General features: G+C 53.8%; 1 protein-coding gene across 2 annotated transcripts in view; it reads left to right on the forward strand.

Annotated features, from left to right (window-relative positions):
* SMOC2 (SPARC related modular calcium binding 2) overlaps positions 1 to 22,394 on the forward strand; it is a 163,067-nt gene that overhangs the window by 113,424 nt on the left and 27,249 nt on the right. For both annotated transcript variants that reach the window (XM_018053484.1, XM_018053485.1), the window contains exons 8-9: positions 3,386 to 3,572; positions 10,844 to 10,926. In XM_018053484.1, coding sequence (XP_017908973.1) covers positions 3,386 to 3,572; positions 10,844 to 10,926 — 270 coding nt within the window. The remainder of the gene's footprint in view (positions 1 to 3,385; positions 3,573 to 10,843; positions 10,927 to 22,394) is intronic.

The following is a 22,394-nucleotide window of genomic DNA, read 5'->3' on the forward strand; positions in this document are numbered from 1 at the left end:
TCAAAAGGGCCATTTTGAGAATTTTCCAGAACCCATTCTATAGATACAGCATGTCCTTGGATGGAGCATGAAACGCATTTTGTGCCCAGACAATCACACCATAAATTCTGTTCACTAATAAAACTTCTGAAAAAGGGCCAAGCGAACGTTAGAGTAAGCAATGTGTTTTCCAGGAGAGCTTTCTGGAACAGAAGCCCTTGCGTCAGCTGAGCCTCCTGAGTGTGGGGCTCCAGTTAGGAACGGGTCAGCCGCTCCAAGGACTGCTAAGAGCAGGACCCAGTTGCCTCTGAAAACACGTGGCTCAGCCTGCATCCTTCTGCGTTCCCGCCGCGATCTGATCTAAAGTAACGCCTCTGTCGGTTTAGAAAGCAAGACGAGTCATGGTCATTTTGATTCCACGTGTTTCCCAGTTACAGTTGGAGCCAATGCCTTGTTAAGATAACCGTGTAACACAGGGGTGGGTTTGATTTATGCATCTACCTATTTGCAATGAACTTGAACTTGGGCAAACTTGAAGTTGGTGAGGGATAGGGAGGCCTGGTGTGCTGCAGTCCTTGGCGTCCCAAAGAGTTGGATACGGCTGGGCGACTGAACAACTATTTGCCGGGCAAAATCTAGAATCTACAGAAAAGTACAGGGATTAAAGGAAGCAATCAGGATGACGTTTGTAAGAAAGTGGGTGGAGCTGTTGTAAGAAAGGCAGCAGCTTTCATTACTTGTATGTATTAGCGATGAGCTGAAATTAGAGTGGCATCTGCTGCGCGGACAGGTCAGCACCTGGAGTGGTGCCGAGTGAGACGCCTGTCCGCCAGCACGTGCCGAGTGTGCTGAGCACTGCAGTGGGACACTCGATGGAAACCAGCGCCCCATCCCGATGCTGACCTGCTTCACAGTCACAGCTCTGCTAGTTAAGATTCTTAACTTACAGACCCTCCCCTCAAAAATATCCACCTCCGGATAGTCAGTCAAAGTCAAAGGGAATTTAATGGAGCTGCATGGATGCCTTGGGGAGCAGGCGGCGGCCAACCACTCAGGGTCCCCATAGCCCCTGCAGCCCGGATGCTCACAGACCACACACTGCCCTAAGGACCATGGCCGTGGCCGGGGCAGTGCCTGGGCCTCCTCCACCGATGCTGAGGACCCGAAGTCTTCTCTGTCTCAGGGACCAAGGTGCTTGCTATTAGGAACAGAAATGCAAGCCCTCGTCCAAGGGCCCCTGTCTCCCCCCTCCCTCTTGCTCATTAAATGCTGCAGAACGCCTGTGAGATGTAGACCCACCCCCGGCTCCGTGCTCACCCTACAGAACCTCAGCCTGGACTCATGGCCATACAGCCCCCACCTTCCTTGTCCACCGCCAGGAGGCTGAGGTCAGCCTGGCAGGAAGCTCCGTGCGTGCCTCTGAGTGGGAGCAAGGGGGGACCCACAGGTGACCTTCACCTGTGGACGTGAGCAGGGGTGCCGGGGTCCAGCCGCAGCAGCATCTGCTGATACAGTCTGCAGGCTGACCAGTCACAACAGTCACGTGTGTGGCTGTCCTCACGGTGCAGACGGACCTACTAGAGTAAGATAAATCTAGGTGGTTTTCTAACTAATGATGCCGTCACTATGAGTTATCTCACAATAGATTTATGGTCTGCCTGTGGTATGCCAGACTTTTTTTAAAGGCTGGCTGGCTGCTGCTGCTGCTAAATTGCTTCAGTCGTGTCCGACTCTGTGACAGCATGGACGGCAGCCCACCAGGCTCTGCCATCCCTGGGATTCTCCAGGCAAGAACACTGGAGTGGATGCCATTTCCTTCTCCATTAAGGGCTGGAGAAACAATGAAAGTAGGAGTCAGCCTTCATGAAACAGGGTCTTTGGGCCACACTGTGTTTCACCCCCCTCATCTGGACAGCGCCCCCTGTGTCATCACCTGGGTCGGGGCCTTCCTGCTGAGTGCCAGGCCCCTGCCTGCAGCCACGGCAGTGCGCTCCCAGAAGCACACTCCTTCCCAGCTTTGGGAAGCTTTCCCACCTGTTTGACGTCACATTGACAGGCACAAAATTCCCGTCAACTGTAGTTCATTTCAAAGCAGGTTAAGACTGTGGAAAGTTACTTTCTAGGCAGAAAATTGCTCTAAAGATTATATTTAAAACACACCCATTCAATGTATTGGTTGTTTTCTTTTCCCTTTTATGGAGAAATATGAAAGCAAAAGAGACCATTTTCGATCCCAGAAGACAGTTCAGGTGAGGAGAGCCTGTCCTGGGATAAAACCTTGACCTGCGGTCACCCTGGGTTCCTGGGTGCGGGCTCGTGCGGTGGGAGGTCAGTCCCAGATGACTGCCTCTGAGGCCGAGCTCAGAGACGCCCCACCCCCAGGAGAGACATTGGAAACGAGCACCGCAATTGGAATCCTTGACCAGCAGTGAGGGGAAGGCTTAGTTCCCGGGTGTGAACTCTCGATGCCGGGTATGTGGCAGAAGAAGAACATTTAGAATGGCTCGTGCCGAGTGTTCTCTGGATTACATTTCTAACCTCGTGTGGATTTCTAGTGAGGGATGAAGTGTTCTTCACCTTTCATTTTATTTGACTCAAGTTCATCACCCTCTGAGGATCACTGAGCAAAACGGACCCCTTTAATGCTTCTCAGACATTCTCCGTCAACTATTCGGGGCAGAGGGTGGATCTAAATCAGTGGTGGTGGTTTAGTTGCTCAGTCGTGTCTGACTCTTTCTGAACCCATGGCCTGTAGCCTGCCAGGCTCCTCTGTCCATGGGATTTTCCAGACAAGAATACTGGAGTGGGTTGCCATTTCCTTCTGCAGGGAATCTTCCCAAGCCAGGGATTCCCTAGGTCTAAGTTACCTCACGTCTAAATGCAAAAAAGAAACTGAATCTATTAACATAGGAAGACAGAAGCCCCTATGCATTGAAATGCTTGTTCTTAGAATTGAGTGACTGTTTAGCTTTCCTACGGGTGAGCTTCAGCACTCCCCTTGCACCACCCGTGACGCTGCCCCGACTAGGCGCGCCTCTTCCTCTTGACCGATTTCCGGGCATGCGGCCGTTTTGCAGTGGAGCCTCTGGGGTTGATCACACTGCAGACTCGGCCTCAGGCAGCCCTCGGGCAGGGCACGGCGGCGCGGGATGTTCGCCTGGGACCCTCTTGGGGGGACTCGGTGGCCCTGGACTGGGTGCCTCCCGGCCCTCCCTCCATCTGGGGACCCAGAGCAGAGGGCCGTGGCTGTCGCTGGGGTCCGGGTCGCATCCGTGGCCTCGGGAGCCCGGGGACATCAGATCCCTGAGGAAGGTGTCCACCCTGCCGGCCACAGCAGCGCAGGGACCCTGCTGGCCAGCCCCACCCCATCTCCTGGGCGCTCACTCCCGTCTCCTCCCCACTGCAGTGTCCTCGTGCGACCAGGAGCAGCAGTCGGCCCTGGAGGAGGCCAGGCAGCCCAAGAACGACAACGTGGTCATCCCCGAGTGCGCCCACGGCGGCCTCTACAAGCCGGTGCAGTGCCACCCGTCCACGGGCTACTGCTGGTGCGTCCTGGTGGACACCGGCCGCCCCATCCCCGGCACGTCCACCAGGTAAGCTCCGGAACGCAGGCTTCCCGCCCGCCGTGGACTCGAGGCCCTGAGGCCCGAGCTCACCCTGCTGCTCAGCGCGGTGATAACGCCCGTGGGCGCGAGGCCCAGGCAGAGCGTCCCCTGACGGGACCGGAGCTTGACGCTTTAGGCAGGGTGTGCTCCCATCCTGTTCGCGCAGGCTGCAATCGGGGAGGATGGCTCTGACGTCCGGGCTGGCTGGGCGGGTGCTGAGAGTGTGTCCCTCGTCGCCTCAGCCTCTTTAGTCCATGATTTTGGTGAAGGGGCTGGCTGCCCAGTTGGCTGTCTGTAGCCCAGAGGTATCTGTGTCCTGAAGTTACAGCTAAAAAGAAAGAGTGCTGAGGTCAAGGTTCGAAACAAAACCCAACCTACTCGCTCATGTTTTGTGTGAGTTTGAGCAAAGCAAGTCATTTCATAACAGCACCAAGAGAAGCTCTGCTCCCTGATCATGGGAAGGGTGTGAATGTGAGGGAGGGTGTTTTTGCAGCTATTGGTTATATGACTTGACCTTTGATTTCTCATACATTGGTACAGAAGTAGTTTCTATGTGTTAATTGCTCAGTTGTGTCCGACCCTTTTGTGACCCCATGGACTGTAGCCTACCAGACTTCTCTGTCCATGGGATTTCCCAGGCAAGAACACTGGATTGGGTTGCCATTCCCTTCTCCAGGGGATCTTCCTGACCCAAGGATTGAGCCTGGGTCTCCTGCATTGCAGGCAGATTCTTTACCATCTGAGCCGCCAGGGACGCCCATAAAAATAGCTTCTACATACAGGGACATGAGCCCTGGTTGCCCCAGCAGCCCTGGCGTGAGCACTCCTGTGCCTCCTGAGACCTCCCCAGCTTCTCAAGTGTGGCTGCCGTGCGTGTGGACGGGGAGACGCCACACAGACTCCAGGAGCTGGAGGGACGGTGAGCAGCTACTGTCTCCTGCTGGAAAGGTCCAGGCACGCCTGGAGCCCGTCTGACTCATCGGAGAGACCAGGCTCCATGGGGGCCCTGCCGTCGGGATGGGGGTGTCCAGGACAGGGGCCAGGGTGCCCTCCACCGCAGTTGTAGGAGATGGTTTCAAATCTGAAGAGGACACACATCTTCCCGCAGTTTTGTGTGTGAAATCGCTTCTTTGGTTCCTAAGCACGTGTGCGTTGCAGGGAGAGCTCTTTTCTGAGAAACCTTTCTTGGACAGTGACGTCTGCATACCCTTCACACTCTGGCTTGGGGACAGTGCATTAAGTTGGGGGGTTTGTTCCCCAGGCTGGGCTGCATGAGCCACTGGACGTTCCCTTAGCACCAGCCAGTGGAGTCCTGAGCCTGTCAAGGCCAGGCCTGTGCAGATGGGCCCAGAGGGTGAGGCCAGCTTCAGCACGTTGTCCCTCAGAACCTGCGAACACTTACCTTATGACTGGACGGGAAACACAAGCATCCAGCCTCCTTTCATTCTGCCCAGATGTTATCAGAGCCCAGCACCACGCTCTCATTTCCCCTATGTTTGCCTGCAGGAGCGAGGGACTCCCTCTTCTTTGAATTTCAAGAAGCAGACTTAGATTAGACCCTGGGGAGAAGATGCTTCAGATTAGAGGTGTGGGTTTTCTCCCAATTGTGCTTCGTTTATTTATTCTCCCTGATGCTGGCTGTCGCGACCCTGACACCATCAGGATTGAGGCGGTGACGTGGCGGGCCAGAGTGGGGTCCCTTGTGGGCCCCGCGCCCTGCTGGGGGTGCCCGTGGGGCTCCTCCCATGGCGGCCGCGGTGGTCCGCAGGCCCTGCCCGCCTCTTCTCTGTCTCCTCTCTCCATCTCCAATTCACCAGCTCGCTCTGGCCTCGCTTCCATCCTGGCTTCCAGCAGCATCACGTGGCCCTGACAACACGGTGTGGCTTTTCTTGACACCACGGGAGGCCTTCCCTGGGGTTCCTTGGTGTGCCTCCCCTCACTCCACCTGGCCAGACCAGGCCCCAGCGGTCAGAACCCGGGTGTGGGCGGGGCCACCCCAGGGCACCCAAGGCCATGCAGTGCGGGTTGTACTTGTGACAGAGTTCAGCACAGAAGGGGTGCGACCCCTGAAAGCTCGAGATGCCCCCACCCTGTATCACCCCTGACAGCTCGAGACGCCCCCGCCCTGTATCACCCCAACAGCTCTGGGACGCCCCCACCCTGTATCACCCCTGAAAGCTCGAGATGCCCCCGCCCTATATCACCCCTGACCGCTCGAGACACCTCTGCTCTGTATCACCCCTGAAAGCTCTAGATGACCCCGCCCTGTATCACCCCTTAAAGCTCTGAGATGCCCCCGCCCTGTATCACCCCCGAAAGCTCGAGACGCCCCCGCCCTGTATCCATTCGCTTTCTATTCACCAAAAGTCTGAATCCCTCGACGCTGCAGGTGCCACCCTAGGGGACATACAGGGAACAAAAGAGACCAGAGTCTGGGCCTCACGGGGCCTCCATTCTGATGGAGGGAAAGGGACAGTAAACAAGACACGTGGGCAGATGAGCTGAATGTGAGCACTGTGCCGGCCCCCGACCACTGTGCTGGAAGAAAACACACAGGAAATGGAGAGAGACAACGTTGGGGTGTAACTTCCATGGAGTGGCTGGGGGCTCCCCAAAATGTTGACGTTTTAGTCAGGTCCTGAGGAATTGAGGAGCAAGCCGATGCTGTCTTTGGGGTAAGGTGGCAGTCTGGAGGGGTGAATGCGGTCCCCACATTGCAGGTCTCAGAGCCAGGATCTAGTTCAGTTTTGACCACAAGATGGGCTGTGTGGATTAGGAAGCTCTTCATTTGTAGTAGCGATAAATCTTACAAATGGGCGTAAACAGCGAGGGACCGTGTAATCTAAAGAAGAGGTGCAGAGATGGAAGAATCTCCTTTCAGTGGATTCTGTATCTTGGTGACACCACCGAGGACACGGAGTCTTCAAAACTTTCCTCTCACGTCCTCATTGTGTTGTGACTGCCCTTGGACAGACGCCCCTCGTGGTCACAAGATAGCTTTAGGGATCCCGGCATCTCATTCAGACACCATGTACTCAGAGGACACACAGCCCATCTCTCTCAGGAGCCGAATCACCTTTCCTAAAAGTCCCCTTGAAAGTGAAGTCGCTCAGTCGTGTCCAACTCTTTGCTACCCCGTGGACTGTAGCCCACCAGGCTCCTCTGTCCCTGGGATTCTCCAGGCAAGGATACTGGAGTGGGTTGCCATTTCCTTCTCCAAAAGTCCCTTAGTGGATTTAATTCATGGATTATTGGCCATAATTGGATCATATGACTATGGCTAAACCCATCAGTAGCAAGAAAAATGGATTTGGGTTAAACTGATTTCGAGGGAGTCTTGCATGCTGGGGAGTCCGTCAAAATCATCAGCTTTAAGGCATATCTGATCGTATGTGTGAGCCTCCCCCACCCTCTCACAGCCCTGCTTCTACTGTGAAGGGCAGCAAGGTTGCAGAAAGCCTCCTGTGTTTCTACTTAAATACTGTCTGTTGCATAGATGCTGTTTTCTTGTAGCGTTCTGAAATAAGCCATTCCAGGGAGATTAGCTGTGATTTATTTTGGGTAGACAGTTCACATCCCCCTCCACCAGTCATTCTCTGTATTTTCTAATGGGGAACAAGAATTTTAAAATCGAATAGTAAGCAGCCATAAAGCGCACTGTCCTTATAAGCTAGCTCTCTCCTTGTGTCGTCCTGCCAGGTGACTGCATTACAAAGGACACATTTTGTTACAGGCCTGTACCGAGGACAGTAGACACATAGAGCAGAGAGCAGCTGCAGGGCGGGATTTCCAGATGGGATGGTCGTCAGGGCGAACCACGAGTCCGTCCGGGCGCTGATGCACCTCCTGGCCCCTCTGCCTTTTTGAGTGAAAACTGGCTGAGATGGCCAGATCACTGGCAGGCAGAAGCCTGAGCCTCCATATGCTGGATTCTGAGCCCATGTGAGCTGGATCCCGAGCCCCCATGAGCTGGATCCCGAGCCCCCATGAGCTGGATCCCGAGCCCCCATGAGTTGGATCCCGAGCCCCCGTGAGCTGGATCCCGAGCCCCCATGAGCTGGATCCCAGGCCCCTGTGAGCTGGATCTTGAGCCCCTGTGAACTGGATCCCAGGCCCCTGTGTGAGCCCAGGCCCCGCGTGGTGGGATATGATCAGGGAGGAGGTGCGGGTTCCCACCTGGTCACTAACCGATGGTGCGGAGAGCCGGCATGAGCTATCGGGTTAAGCATGGACCAAGCTGACTGCCAGCTGCTACGTTAGCACTCAGAACCAAGGGATTTCTCTTCCACTTTCTTGACGGCGGATGGGGGTTTGTCTACCTGGCATCAGGCTGAAGGTGGTTCTTAACTGCCTGAGGGCCCTGTTCCCGGCTTGCAGGCCCACACGTCTCACTGGCCATGTGAATGTGAAATCGAATTTCTCCCTGGCAGAGAGCCTGGGATCTGATGGGCAACCAGACAATCAAGAGATGTTCTTCTTTTACATAAAATAAGTTGAAATAAACACCATTGAAAAGTGTGGTGATGGATGTCAACACAGCAGGTTTTCTTTGAGCCTTCAAAGGCATCGATTCTGTTTCTTGAGATTGTCGTTTCTGCAAATTAAAAGACGTTTGCTCCTTGGAAGAAAAGCTATGACAAGCAGTATATTAAAAAGCAGAGACATTACTTTGCCAACAAAGGTCCCTAGGGACAAAGCTACGGTTTTTCCAGTGGACAGGTATGGAGGTGAGAGTTGGACTGTAAAGAAAGCTGAGTGCCAAAGAATTGATGCTTTTGAACTGTGGTTTTGGAGAAGACTCTTGAGAGTCCCTTGGACAGAAAGGAGAGCAAACCAGTCAATCCTAAAGAAAATCAACCCTGAATATTCATTGGAAGAACTGATACTGAAGCTGAAGCTCCAGTACTTCAGCCACATGATGCGAAGAACTGACTCATGGGAAAAGACCCTGATGCTGGGAAAGATTGAAGGCAGGAGGAGAAGGGGACGATGACAGAGGATGAGATGGCTGATGGCATCACTGACTCGATGGACTTGAGTTTGAGTAAACTCCAGGAGTTGGTGATGGACAGGGAGGCCTGGCGTGCTGCAGCCCATGGGGTCGCCAAGAGTCGGACATGACTGAGCGGTATTCTTCCAAAAGGAGCGGGATGTTGCCCTTTAAACATACATGGTTTAATGTAAGCACAGTGCTAGGATTCTTAAGACCTCCTGCCCAAATGTGGAGCCAAACCAGGATGGCCGTGCAGTGTGGCTAGTTCCCAGGCTGCTCTGAGGTTCAAGACTCAGAATGAAGTTGGCAGTGATGTGCTTTCTTATCATCGCGTGCTGGCTCTGAGCCTTTCACAGGCTGGACACGGTCTGTGTTAAAAGTCGACATCCTGACACACAGAACAGCCCGTGCCTGAGGTCCTCGCAGGCGGGACGTCCCAGGAGTGGCTGGCTGGTCAGCCTCCCCGGGAGCCCTGGCCCCAGCTGTGCCTGCTCGGTCAGGAGCTGGGCCTTGGCATGTCCTTTCCCTGGAGCTGGCGTTTCATGGGCTGCTGGCTGTGAAGGTGTCAGCTCTGGTGTGGGTACCAATGCCAACCTCCCAAGCCTCACAGATACTCACCTGGAGTCTGAAACAGCCGTTGTTCAATCTTGAGCATGGGTTCAGTTTCCCCAGATTGAACAGGCGTAACAGTGAGCCCTCAGCCATCTCTCAGTTATGAAATTTCTTTCTCGAATGTCCCCCTGGTGAATTTCTGGCTTTCACCTGCCTGTCACAGCCACAGGTGCGAGAGGGGACACCAGGTGGGTAACAGGTCCCTTCACCCCCGTTCACTTTCCTGTGACGTGACTTCAATGCCAACTGCACTGAACTCCACTGCATTTCAAAGAAAGTGTGTTAATGGCTTTTGGTGAAAACGTGATGATGTGACTGTTTCCCAAAGTGTGTCAGGAATGCTTTAATTTCAAAAACAACTTTTTGAAAAGGCGTATTAAGTTTGCGTGAGTGGGGTGCTAGGTTTTCTGGTATCAAAGAGGCCGCTCAGAGTGTGAGGGCCAGAGGAGCCCGCGGAGCCCTCCCTGGCTGTGTTCAGCCGGGCTGAACACCCCCTCATGGCCAGCTGGCTCCCTGAGCCCCAGGCAGGGCCTCTGAGAAGCTCTCCGTTTGGAGAGAAACCTCATTCTTTTTTCATTTTCTCAGGTAGGAGGACAGGAATATGGGAAATAAGAGTCCGAAATACCCTGTGAAGTAAGCGTGACCTTGTGTCTCCTGAGAGCGTGGGAAGGACCCTGGGCTGCAGGAGGAGAGAGGATTGAGGGGCTTTGTTGACTCCCTGAGAATCAGCGGCCCCCAGAACCCGACTGTCCCGCCCGCACCCACCCCCGACCTGCTTCGACTTGTTCATGTTTTCCGGGAAGCCTTCCTGACCCCCGTGGCTCCTTCAGGTGCCCTGGAGGGCAGGTTCTCACAGGCATCCTTGGGGACTGTCAGAGACCCCACGAGCCGGGTGGCCTGGGTCTGCCCGTGTCTCCCCCTGAGGGGCGTTTATGAAGAGCCTGGAGGGAGGCCCCACGGGGGATGCTCGGGGGATGCTCATGAGCTGTCCACCTGGGCCGGGGTCTGGAACACACCTGGCAGGTCAGTGCAGAGTCATGGTCCTTTCTGGGGTCCCCTGAGTGCCTGCTCCCTGACTTGAAGTAAACTGCAGCCACCCTGTCTGCCTGCTCGATGCCAGGGCCCCCCAGTTCCTGTCAGCTCTGAAGGGCCAGAACGGAGCTCTTACTTTTCCTGTTTGGACATGGAGGGAGGCAACCTTTTGCAGCTTTGCGAGCGAGGCTGGGGATGTGCTGGTCCTTGAGTGCTGCGTCTCTCTAAAGTCCTGAGGTTCCCTCTGCGGCTTTGCTTTCTCCGGGGTGGGGGTGAGTGCCTGCGCCCCCACCCCTACTTTGGTGCCGATGCCGGCGTTTCCCCTCCTCCGACCCCTGCCCGCCTGGTCCTGGGCGGGCGGTGTGTCCCCTGCACAGGACGTGTTGCAGAGACGGGATGGAGAGACAGAGCCCGGGGTGTCGTGTGTGTCCTTATGGGCTGTGAAGAAGACGTTAAGTTGTTGCAAGGTCACCAAAGGTCCATCCCGGACGTTGCAACATGATGGCCGGACACCCCGTGTGTCCCAGGGCCCAGGAAGCCTGCTGTGTGAGCGAGAGGGAACCCGGGGCAAGCCCGCCTCAGAGTCTCAAACCAGCTGGTCTCTCTCCTTCCCTCCTCCCAGGTACGAGCAACCGAAATGCGACAATACGGCCAGGGCTCATCCTGCCAGAACGCGGGACCTGTACAAGAGCCGCCAGCTCCAAGGTGAGTGGGCCCGGGGCTGGGCTGGGCTCCGGCCGCTGCTCTGCACTTTCCTGCGGGTTTTGGGGGGAAGGAGCTCAAGCGAGTTTGGTTGTGAAGGATGATCTCAAATTAAGAGGGGCAGTGTTTGACCTTGTAATTGTTACAAATGGCATTCACTGAAATGCTCTATGGCTGTTCTCTTTCATCAAAAATCCTGTGAGCGTCCATGAGACACCGAAACGGGTGGCGTCGACTGTTACCTTGAAGTCCCGCCTGGACGGGGGTCTTCCAGGTGTTGAGGTGCACTTGAACTTGGCTGAGGGGCATGGCCTCCCAGCTGGGTTGCTGCCGCGCAGCTCGTCTGATGAGACTGTGGGGTGAGAGACCCGGCTCCTGCGTCGGGGGTGGGCTCAGTGGCTTCGGCAGGATGCTGCGAAGCTTGTTGCTGTTTTGTCTCATTTCCGTCTTCTTTTTTTTCCCCTTAAATGCCTCCAGACGGTGTCTGTTTCATCAAAGCCTCAGAGACCATGAGAATCTTTTCTCCGGCACCTCTCCTTTAGGGTGCGTGCTGGTCTTACACGCGGTCTGGATAGCTTGTTGTTTAGAAAAATTCTGTGGTCGCCCTTGCTTAATGTGTATTCGTTGAATCCATAAAGAGAGTTTTAGATTCTGAAAGAGATGTTTCTCTGCCCGTGAGCAGAGGCAGAGAAGACGGGAGGGTCATCTGACCACCTCTGTACCCTGCCAACGGCGCCTGGAACAAAGGCGCTGGACACAGGAGGCGGGGAAGGCGGGACCTGGTCCGGTTTGTGTCAGAATCACTGTGCCCGCTGCCCGGTGCTGACTCCAAGCCGCTGGTCTCAGGTTTTCACCACTTGCCACCTCACCTTCCTTCCAGGGCAGGTGGCGGGGCCTCTGACATCACGGTGCTGTGTGAGCGCTAGCCGGGGTGCCACGTTCGTGAGTCAGGGTGCTCCCCGGATCTTGGGGCAGGGTGAGGGGGATGGTGAGAAAGGGCAGGAAGAGAGACCCTGAAGGTGCAGACACCCTTGAAGAAGATTCCCAGAGTGATGCCTTATGTGTGCGTGTCTCGGCCTTAGGAGCAGTGCCCAGGGGTGTCCTCCGGCCCCCTCCCTTGCCTGAAATCTGGTTTAGCGCCAGTGGACGGCATGTTTTCTTACCAGGGAAGAGTGAATCTGCACATTCATCATGCGGCTGTCCGCCCTTTCGCCCGTCTTAACCGCGCCGCTGAAGCTTCAGGCCATCTGCTCTTTGTCTCTGAGGGGCTCGTTTTCCTTCTTGATTATCTGAAACTGCCTAACCTCTGTCTCAAGCTGTGTGTGGTTTTTGCCCTTATGATGTCGATGCCGTTAATGAATGTGGGGTCAAGCTCTGGTCTTCGTTAGAGACCTAGACCTTCCTTAGTTCACGCGACAGACAGACGCGCCCCTCGGGCTCCTCCTGGGGGCTGTGCCTGGGGACTCCGGTACCTGGAACCTGGGCTGCACTCCAGGCTGAAAGGCTGCAGCGGTCATTCATCCTCTGGGGACCACTGACCCTCAGAATTGGGAAACACTGAGTGACGTCACTGCCGGCTCGTGTCGGGGTCAGACGGACCACCTAGAGACAGGCCACCCAGCCCTTCAGGGCGAACCGCAGGAACGGGTGTTCTCAGAGCAGCAGAGACCACACCCGCCCGCCGACAGGAGCAGGGCGGGCAGGCGGCCACCACAAAGGTGCCCTCCCAGCCCTGCCCTGAAGCCCGAGTCCCGGGCACGCAAGCCCTTTTACGCAAACCCTGAAAAGGTCAGCTCATTTTGCAATCGTGGATGTTTGGGAGTGCACCATTCATGACCACTTAATCATTTTGCTTTTTTGAAGATAATTATCCTTATTAGGGAAAAACAAGTAGGTCTTAAAATAACTCCTGGATGGAGGCTGTTCTTGTCAAGAGGGGAAAACGGTATCCAAAATAATACAGCACCATGGTGGGCAGGCAGACACTTCTCAGCCCAATGCTGATGCGTTTTCTTCTTAAAAGGCATGGTTCTCATTTTAAGCAGCTTTATTAAGTTTCAGCCAATAACGGTCACTCACTTTCCCAGCCAGGCTGATACTGTCCTCACGCACAGCTCACTGGTTTGGTGGTTTGCTGACTGCCAAGTGTTCGTCCACACGCTGTGTGGGACAGAGCATGGACTTCCAGGCTCACACTAACTATGGGGAGGTGGTCACTTAATCTTGGGGGGCCAGTGCTTGGCCCTGCGGAGGCACCATGGCCCAGCCTGAGGGATCAGTTCCTGGGAACTGGGCCGTTGTTTCGACTCAGAGGTCATTCTTTGACCCTGCAATGTGCCGCACACGAATGACTGTCATACCTGAGAGGAGTCAAAACCGCGCGCGCGGGAGACTCCCCGCAAAGGTGTCAGGCCGCACCCTTGTCTGCGGGTCTGTCCCGCCTGGTTTGCACTCGTGTCCCTTCACCTCGGCGGCGTTTGGAATAGTCTGTCTACCCGACTTCTGGCCGGCCCGGGCCCCTCAGCCTCCCCCACTCCTCAGGGCTCTGCCGATCACCTGCTCACAGCCGCGGGGCGTCTCTGAGCCCAGGACGCTGCCCATCAGCCCTCCTGTGGGCCTGGCTGTCTGTGGAGGACATGGCTCCCCAGGGAGAACACTGCCCTCTGATGCCCGCCCCGTGTGTTCCCACGGCGTCTGGGGCACCCAGTGCTGCTTTGCAGGCTCCGGCCAGTGCCCCACGTGGTCCTTCTGAGATTGGGGGCTGAACCCCAGGATGCCCCCCCGCCAGCCAGCACAGCACCCTGAGCACCTGGAAAAGAGTTTGCAAATTAAGCTGCTAAGTGGGCTCCTTCTCCTTTGTTGCTGTTGTTTAGTCGCTCAGTCATGTCTGACTCTGCAGGTTTGTGGGCTGTAGCCTACCAGACTCCTCTGTCCTTGGGATTCCCCAGTCAGGAATACAGACCTGGGCTGCTGTTCCCTTCTCCAGGGCATATTGCTGACCCAGGGATCGAACCCACGTCTCCTTCATTGGCAGGTGGATTCTATATCTCTGAGCCACCTGGGAAGCCCTTTCTTTTCTTATTCTGGGCCTTTGACTCTTCTGTATTGAGAGACACTGGAAGACTTCAATCTGCCCAGGGGTCTTGCTGCCTTTGAGGCACAGAGCGTGTCTTCAGTCAACGGGATTGCTAGTGTGGAGGGGTTGACCTCACAGATGGAGCTCATTGTTCTGGTTCTACCTCAGGCTCTCTGCCCAGGAGGAGAACTCACCTGTCCTCTCTCCTTGGCAGAGACACACAGCCGCATGTGGCAGCTAAAGGCCACTGGATGCCACTCACACGCCCATTGCAGAGACATAGGCAGAGGCCTCAGTGGGCAGAGAGGTGCCTGCTCTTGGCCCCTGGAAAGTGCTCAGCCTCAGACCTGGGTCCCCCATCCTCAGACCTGGGTTCCCCATCTGTGTTGAGGAACCAGACCCTGGAGGGAGTTGGTGGGAAAGGTAGATAAAGGAAATTTTAAATATTAAATATTAATTAAATTAATATTAATTTTAAATATTAAAATGTAAAGAGTAAAATAAGTCACTTTGTGCTTTAGAGCTTATGACTTCCTCTAACTGGTGCGTTTGTGTCTTTTATACTTAAGCACTTTTTTGGGGGGCTTATTGTCTCTCTGGGACAATTTTAACAGGCTCCTCAGGCTTCCACTCTCCTCTGGCTTTTTACTTCATTGAGTCTCTTCTGATGGGCAGACGCTGGTTTTGTTAGTTACCACTATGGTGCAAGCAATCAAGTATTTACAGGCAGTCGACAAGGAAGAGCTCAAGGACGGAGGGCAGGTAGAGAGAGCTCGGAGGGCAGGTGAGTCCACAGAGGGGACCTTACTCTCTGTGCCCCTCTCTCTCCTCCATCTGTTGAGGGCCGCTCTGCTGGCTCTCAGGGGCTTCAGGCCCGAGGATGGTGAGTGAATGTGAAGGGTCTTAGGTTTCCCGGTGCCTGAAGGCGGCCTCCTCACATTTCTGCTTCATCCCCCAAACCAGAGCCACCAGTTGCACCCCCTCAGCGCTGGCACCCGGCTCAGCCCAGTGGAGACCATGGCCCCTGCTAACCTGAAAGGCTCTCTGAGGATGACTGAGGCCACCGCACAGGACCTGTGGAAGCCAGTGGCCAAGGAGCCTCTCTCCTCAGGGCCACAGCGACCGCAGGCACAGCAGAGCTTCACTTCCATTGCTGTTCACTTGCTCAGTCGTGCCTGACTCTTTGCGACCCCAGAGACTGCAGCAGGCCAGGCCTCCCTGTCCACCACCTACTCCCGGAGCTCGCTCAAACTCGGGTCCATAGAGTCGGTGATGCCATCCAGCCATCTCATCCTCTGCAGTCCCCGTCTCCTCCTGCCTTCAACCTTTCCCAGCATCAGGGTCTTTTCCAATGAGTCAGTTCTTTGCATCAGGTGGCCAAAGTATTGGAGCTTCAGCTTCAGCATCAGTCTTTCCAATGAATATTCGGGGTTATTTCCTTTGGGATTGACTGCTTTGATTAGAAACCCTCAAAGCACCACCTGAATTTCTCAAGCAATATTTTAGCAGATTCTAAACCTTTTCAAAATTAATTTTCATTTCCCGAGGCAGCATAAAATGGCCCTTACGTCAGCCCAGCACACTTTCCCAGAGGAAACTCATCCTGACCGGCGCCTGTGCTGAGCATGCCCGGCTCTCAGGGAGTGGGGCTCACTCTCCCCCCAGGGTGACTGGGCCTTCGGGGCTCTTCCGCAGACAATAGGCAGTGCTAGTGTTCCAGCCCTGGAAATGCAAGCTACACAGCCCGGCTGCGCTCTAGGACGGAGCACTCTGTCTGAGGGCCTGCGGGTGCCCAAGGTCGGCTCTCCCCGGGGACGTCTGCTCCTGGGCCCACCTCCCGGAGGCTCCCTGGCATCTGCCTCCCTGGGCTGGGCCAGGACTAAGCTGCATGGAGGTGAGGGCAGGTGTGCCGTGCACAGTAGAGGACTTTAAACAATGTTTTTGCTCTTAGGAGCTGTTTGATGACTTTACAGTTAAGCGTCATTGCTGGTTCACTCTGTCCAAGTGTGGGTTGAATTTTGGACATGGACAGGACTGTTCTGAGCAGCCTGGCACGGGGACTGAGCTCCATTAGTTTATGTTTTGACCAGTTGATGAGTTGACCGGTTGAGGTTGATGACTAAATATGAAATTTAAAATATTAACTTTGTAGATGAATAAGATGACTAATCCTTTAGAAGAAAATTGCATTTTGTAGAAGCGTGACAAAGAAATGGACCGTTAAGTCCAGTTTTATTGAGGAAAAGATGTTGCAAATACAAGCTCGCTTGAAAGCACACAAGTCACTTCCATCCTAAGGCTTCATGACACAGGAATCCCGAGATGCGGGGGACCAGCGGCTCCATCTCAGATGTGACATGGATCACTCACGAGGAACTGGGCAAAACCTGACCAGACACGAGGGACTGAGTGTGAAACGAATGCTTTGCTTACTGTTTCTTAAAATAAAGACGAGATCAGATGCTGGACGGACAGAAGGCACCCAAAAGGCAAGACACGGGGAGCAACGGCGACGCGCCACTTGGCAGAGTCTTAGTGAGATTTTTATCAGAATATTTAGCCCCGTTGATATCTTTCTCCATTTGTTTTAAGAGAATGAGGAGAAATTGGAGGAGGCTTGGAGGAAACTGCGGTGATTACTCATCCGCAATAGAACCAGAACAAATAAAAACAAGATGAGGAAGCAAAGGCGTGTTTCTAACACGCGGAGGAAAGAACAATAAAGGTCACTGCAGATGTTAAGTGACTTACGAGACGGGCACTTTTTCCATTTATTAAGCCCTTGGCGGCGAATGGAGAGAAGTGAGTGTAGAGGTTATTTCTTAATTCTACTGAATAAACCCTGAGGAGCATCTTTCCTTAACCTTCGGGTTGTACCCGCCCTGGGGTCAGGGGTGAGAGGTCTGACCTGGTGAAAATCTTCAGTGTTGGGTAAAAGTGTGGCTGGGAAGGGTCAGGCAAGTGGAGAGACTTTTTCCTTTCATAGCCCTTCTGGTGCCGTCTCTGACTCACTCACTCAGGCGGTCTGCAGGCTCGTCCTGTGCCCACTGCTGGTGGGCGGTCTGCTGTTCTTGACTTGGAATTCTCTCAGCTGTTGCCAGGCACATGGACCCCGTCTGGCCAGGCCTCCAGGCAGGCTCTAAGCAGCTTTCTGAGCCCTGTCCACACCAGGAGCAGGAGCCTCCTGGGGCTCCCTGGCCGGCCAGGTGTCCCCCTGATTGTGTGGGCTGTCGTCACCAGATCAGGTCCCCGGGATGAGGCCCCACTGGCTTTGGCCCACCCACATGTCCCACTTCCCTACCACGAAATGCACATCTCAACCCTAGAGAATCATCCTCCCCAAACCGAGTGTGTGCGTCTAAAAGTCCACGAGGGATGTGGGAGAAGCCGATCTCCATCCTGTTGTCACCGGGAGCAGCCTGTGAGCTGCCAGGGGCGGCGTGTCCAGAGACAAAAAGGCCTGGGGTCCCTGTACAGCTAATCCACTCATTTACCTCTTAACCAAGAAAGTGGGCAGTTTCCGCTACTCAGATTGTTCTCTGAGTTTCTGTGAGAGTGTGTTCTTGGCCGTGGGCTGAGCGGCTGCACCCAGTTCTGTGTGCCGTCTCCGTCAGGGGCATCTTCATGAGCTTTGTGCAGGGGCTCCCGCTGTGGGTCTTGCCCTGGGCCTACCTGGAGCTGGGTCTGGTGGTTACTAAGGTGCTTTTTACATCACACCTGCTTCTGGGCTTGGGGAGCCGTGTGGACGTCATCCAGGGGTCATCGTTGGGGCCGGGCGATGATGAACACGGTCATCGTCGGGGCAGGGTGTCAGCAAATGAGGCCTTGGGGCTGGGGAAAGTGAAAGTGGCTCAGTTGTGTCCGACTCTATGACGCCATGGACTATCCAGTCTGTGGAATTCTCCAGGCCGGAATCCTGGAGTGGGTAGCCTTTCCCTTCTCCAGGTGATCTTCCAAACCCAGGGATCAAGCCCAGGTCTCCTGCATTGCAGGCCGATTCTTTACCAGCTGAGCCACCAGGTGAAGGTGAGGAAAGATGTGGAAATGGGACACTGACGAGGCACTTGGGGCTCCAGCTGCAGTAGGTGAGGGGCACTCGGATAAACGCGTGGCTCTGAGCACAGTGGTGGCGTGCTTGATGCAGGAAACCCGGAAGCTGCAGCTCCGACAGCTAGACAGACACAGTAAAGGAGGGTTAGTGAGGTAAAGTTAACTCACCAGTGCTAGGAAAAAGGCAGGCTAGCTTGTTGCCTGGGAAATCCCATGGACGGAGGAGCCTGGTAGGCTGCAGTCCATGGGGTCGCGAAGAGTTGGACAGGACTGAGCAACTTCCCTTTCACTTTTCACTTTCATGCATTGGAGAAGGAAATGGCAACCCACTCCAGTATGCTTGCCTGGAGAATCCCAGGGACGGGAGCCTGATGGGCCGCTGTCTATGCGGTCGCACAGAGTCGGACATGACTGACGTGACTTAGCAGCTTCTTGTAAAGGCCTGAGTTGGGTGGACCTGTCACCTGACTTGAAAGATGGAAGGGAGGAAAGCTTAGGGTGGGGGTCATGGCAAACACCCCTCTCCGGCGTTACACACCCAAGGATATGTTAGAAGAAATATCACTTGTGTTTCTCTCATTGTCTTCTCTAAAGCCGTATATGTGTTTAAAGTCTGAACAGCCAATCTAAGAAGATTCTTTCAGATGGCGGGGGAACTAGCGCCGCTTATGTTAGCGCAGCTACGCCTGGCCTCCGTCACTGTGGGAGTTCCGACTATGCTGAAGAGACAGGGAGAGGAGTTTAGATCTGTATTAACTGTGAAAAAGCATCTGCCAGACAAATCAATAGTGTTAGTCATGTTTCACAGGCAGTTTAAATAACTCAAGAGGACAAACTGTTCTCAAACACCATTAAATATGTTAGATTTATGGCTAAACAATTATCCTATGAAAAATAATTCCTGTCTATTTATTACAACATTTTGTCTCAAATAACGATTTTACAAACCTCCCAAGTACGGTATATACTTGAAAGAATAATAAAATTGACTTTAATTGGTTTCAACTCCCTTTTATTGGGTTGGCCAAAAAGTTCATTCCATTTTTTTCCCGCAACATCTTACAGAAAAACCTGAATGAACTCTTTGGTCAACTGAACATTAATTTACGTTGTCCTCATAGATCCTGCCAGAGCCAGATCAATGCCCTCCCAGAATTTAGAGTTGCTTAAACTGCGCTTTAGGAGAGGACGGGGCGGGTGTCCCACGGCTCTGGCCTAGAAGGCCCCTCCTGCCTGGGGCCCCTCCGGTTCTCAGTTCTCCGTAGCGAGTGGCTCTCCATGCCATCTCCATGCTGGGGAGCTCCTGAAGCCAGAGCTGCACCTGTCTTTCGACCTTTCCAGCGGCTCTGTGCACTTCACTGTAAACGCGCTGTTCTGCTGGTCTTTTCTCAGCGCACCCCACACTCCCTGATTTGATCCTGATCTTAGATGGGCTGTGGGGTCCCGAGTAGCTGGCGTCGGCCTTCAGCCTGTGGACCTGCGGCCTGGCTGGCACACGGCCCCAGAGAAAGTGGTCCCGGGCCCTTCTCTCCGCCGCACAGGCGGTTCAGGCCTCCTCCCGCACGCCCCCACGGCCGGCACTCCAGCCTGCTTCGGAACCGCTCTGCTCATCCCGTTATCCCCCTGTTCTGCTCGTAAGATCCCAACACAGCAACCGCACTGCAGCTTCCCTGCTTTGGCTTTCTCTCATAACACTGAATTCCTTCTTTACAAACTCAAGCCTATGGAGCCGCTGGCAGAGGCCAGACACTCTGGGGGACCCAGCTCCTCAGGACCCAGTGGCAACACTCCGGAGCGAAGGCTCCAGTTTTATGACCCCAGGATGGATGCTCTTAAACAAGAAAGCAATGCTGTAGCAATTAGAAAAATTAACGGAATGGAGACTCCCGCATGACAGAAGTTTCCCTTTATATCTGCAAACATCACGATGTCACTCTAAAAGCCCTCTTCCAGACTCTGTGCCAGCGTCAGGAATATCGCGCCCATGCCCTAGATACACCATCTGGGTTAGGACTCGCTTGGCAGAGTGTGGTGGTCCCCACACCGCACAACGACAACACCATGGAGTGAAAGTGAAAAGCACCCCCCTGCGGAAGTCGCGAGGGGAGTGGGGAGTGGAGACAGGCCAGATCCAACTACCCGCGCGGGGGCCTGGCCAGACACGGGTTCTTCCTCTAGGAATAGAGACCGGACTGAGAGAATGGCCGAGCGATGGTAGAAATCGAGCTCTATCCTTCCTGATAACTTCATTCCCTGAGAATTTAATTGGCCCACCGGAGACCACGGGGCTCAAGTACGTAAGCTGTACATTGGCCAGCGTGGACACTCCCCGATGACCGATGACGGTGGGAAACGTCCCCAAACCTGGTCTATAATGAATACCAGCAGGACACAGAAAATTCTAGAATGTTTTCCTAGGAAGATGTAACTTTTTCTTAGCTCTCTTCTGATTTGTTGAATCAAGAGCAACTTTTTTTCAGAAAAATCAAGGATTTCTCTCTCTGACCAAAAAAAGATAAGTGGACTGCTCTCTGGCTGTTAGTTAACTTTAAGAAATCCCTGAGACAGATTTTTCAAGTGTGATTTACAGCAGAAGTTGTTTTGAATTTTGAGTTCTCATCCTCTTTATCCATCTTTTCTCTGTGCTTTTGTTTATTAAATCAGCTAACATATCCATTAACGTATTTAAAATGTATAATGACCTCATTTCAGGAGAATCTGAGACAACCCCCTCTGTTAAAAATCACACATCTCAGAATCTGATGATTGATACAAAATACTATCATTCCTTAAATCCAGAAAGTGTTATATTTCTGATTTTTAAAATCTCCTGAGAAACATGCATCGTCTGTCATGAAACAGCAGTTTTGGGAGGACCCTTTGACAGGCTCTAAAAGTGAAGTCAAAGTTTTGTTTAACATTTTACCCTTTTAAATGATCCCTACTTGCTACCTTGCAGAGGGTAAATTTGTTTATTCAAATGCAACAGGATAGGAATTTTGTTTTTAAAGTTTCTCTAGTGGAGAAAAAGTCTTGAAGAAAAGGAAGGAACAACATGAGGAGCCAGAAAGACAGACAGCCGTGCACAGCCCCGTTCCTGGTAGCACCCCCTTTTCCCAGTCAGGCCGAGTCATCTGCTGGCCTCACTCTTTCCTGCTGAGTGAACCGACTCCTCTTGAACATCCCTCTCTCCCAGAAAGCCCAGCCCTAGAGTCTGCTCCTGCGTTATGTCCGATTGACCTCTTGCCACCAAACTCAGTGGAGATGAGGTTGCCCCGTGTCCAGCGAGCTGCTGCAGTGCCTGTCTCCCCACCACTGACCCAACGCCTTTCCCCTGCATGAGGCTGGTGCTGTCTCAATAGCTCTGCCGCGGGTCTCCTCTACCAGGAAGCTGGGGCGCAGAACGCCGTGTGGCAGCAGCGGGCCGGTTCTGTGCTCTGGTGGAGGAAGGCTGTCAGCTGTGAAAGGCCATCTCTCTAAGGCCCACGGCACGCCTCCCTCAACTCTGACAAAGCAGGACCTACTCGGCGTGGGCCTGAGATTCCCGCCAGCTCCCTTAGCAGATGCCCGAAGTGCAGTCCTTTCTGGAAGTCCCCTCTAGGGAGAAGGTTTGGATTCCTAGTGCTTCTATCCGACGGTGACTTGGCTCTAATCAGTGAATGTGGGTGAAATGATCTCTTTAATTATCTGCTGGCTCTAGCATCCGGGGCTTGTCTATATAAATTCTTTGAGTATGTGAGACCAAAGATGCTAGCAGAGACTCATGTGGTGCACAGAGGTCCTTGAGCAGTAAAAGGAAAAGGTGGGATGGAGGCTCGGCAAGATGGGACGACGTGCCGTGTGGGCTAGATCCTGCAGAAGGTTCCCCCAATGTGGGGAGTTCATTTCTTATTTAAAAACACACAGACAGGCTTGTGAATGACTGGTCCGAGGAGCCCCAGACAAACCAGCAGCAGCTGCAAGAAGCGCAGTGGCGTTCGTACTGGGGAGAGCTTGTCGAAAACTCGCAAGGCATCCATCGCAAAGCTCGACATAGAGTTTCACTCAGTCTTCACTTCAGCCCCGAGTATAAGGGATTTTCTCTGGTCTTTATAGCTGACATGTTGATGTGAAGTAAACCGGGCCTGTATCATTTAGGTGTTACCACAATGATACCTGCATTATGCAGGTGACGCCTATTTAAGCTAGAGAATCGTGTTGATGCCAGTCAGAGTTATGCATGAAACCTTCAGTTCAGTTCTGTCTCTCAGTCGTGTCCGACTCTTTGCGACCCCATGGACTGAAGCATGCCAGGCCTCCCTGTCCATCGACAGCTTCCAGAGTTCACTCAAACTCATGTGCATTG

This window comes from Capra hircus, chromosome 9, assembly GCF_001704415.2.
Source record: "Capra hircus breed San Clemente chromosome 9, ASM170441v1, whole genome shotgun sequence".
NCBI lineage: Eukaryota > Metazoa > Chordata > Mammalia > Artiodactyla > Bovidae > Capra > Capra hircus.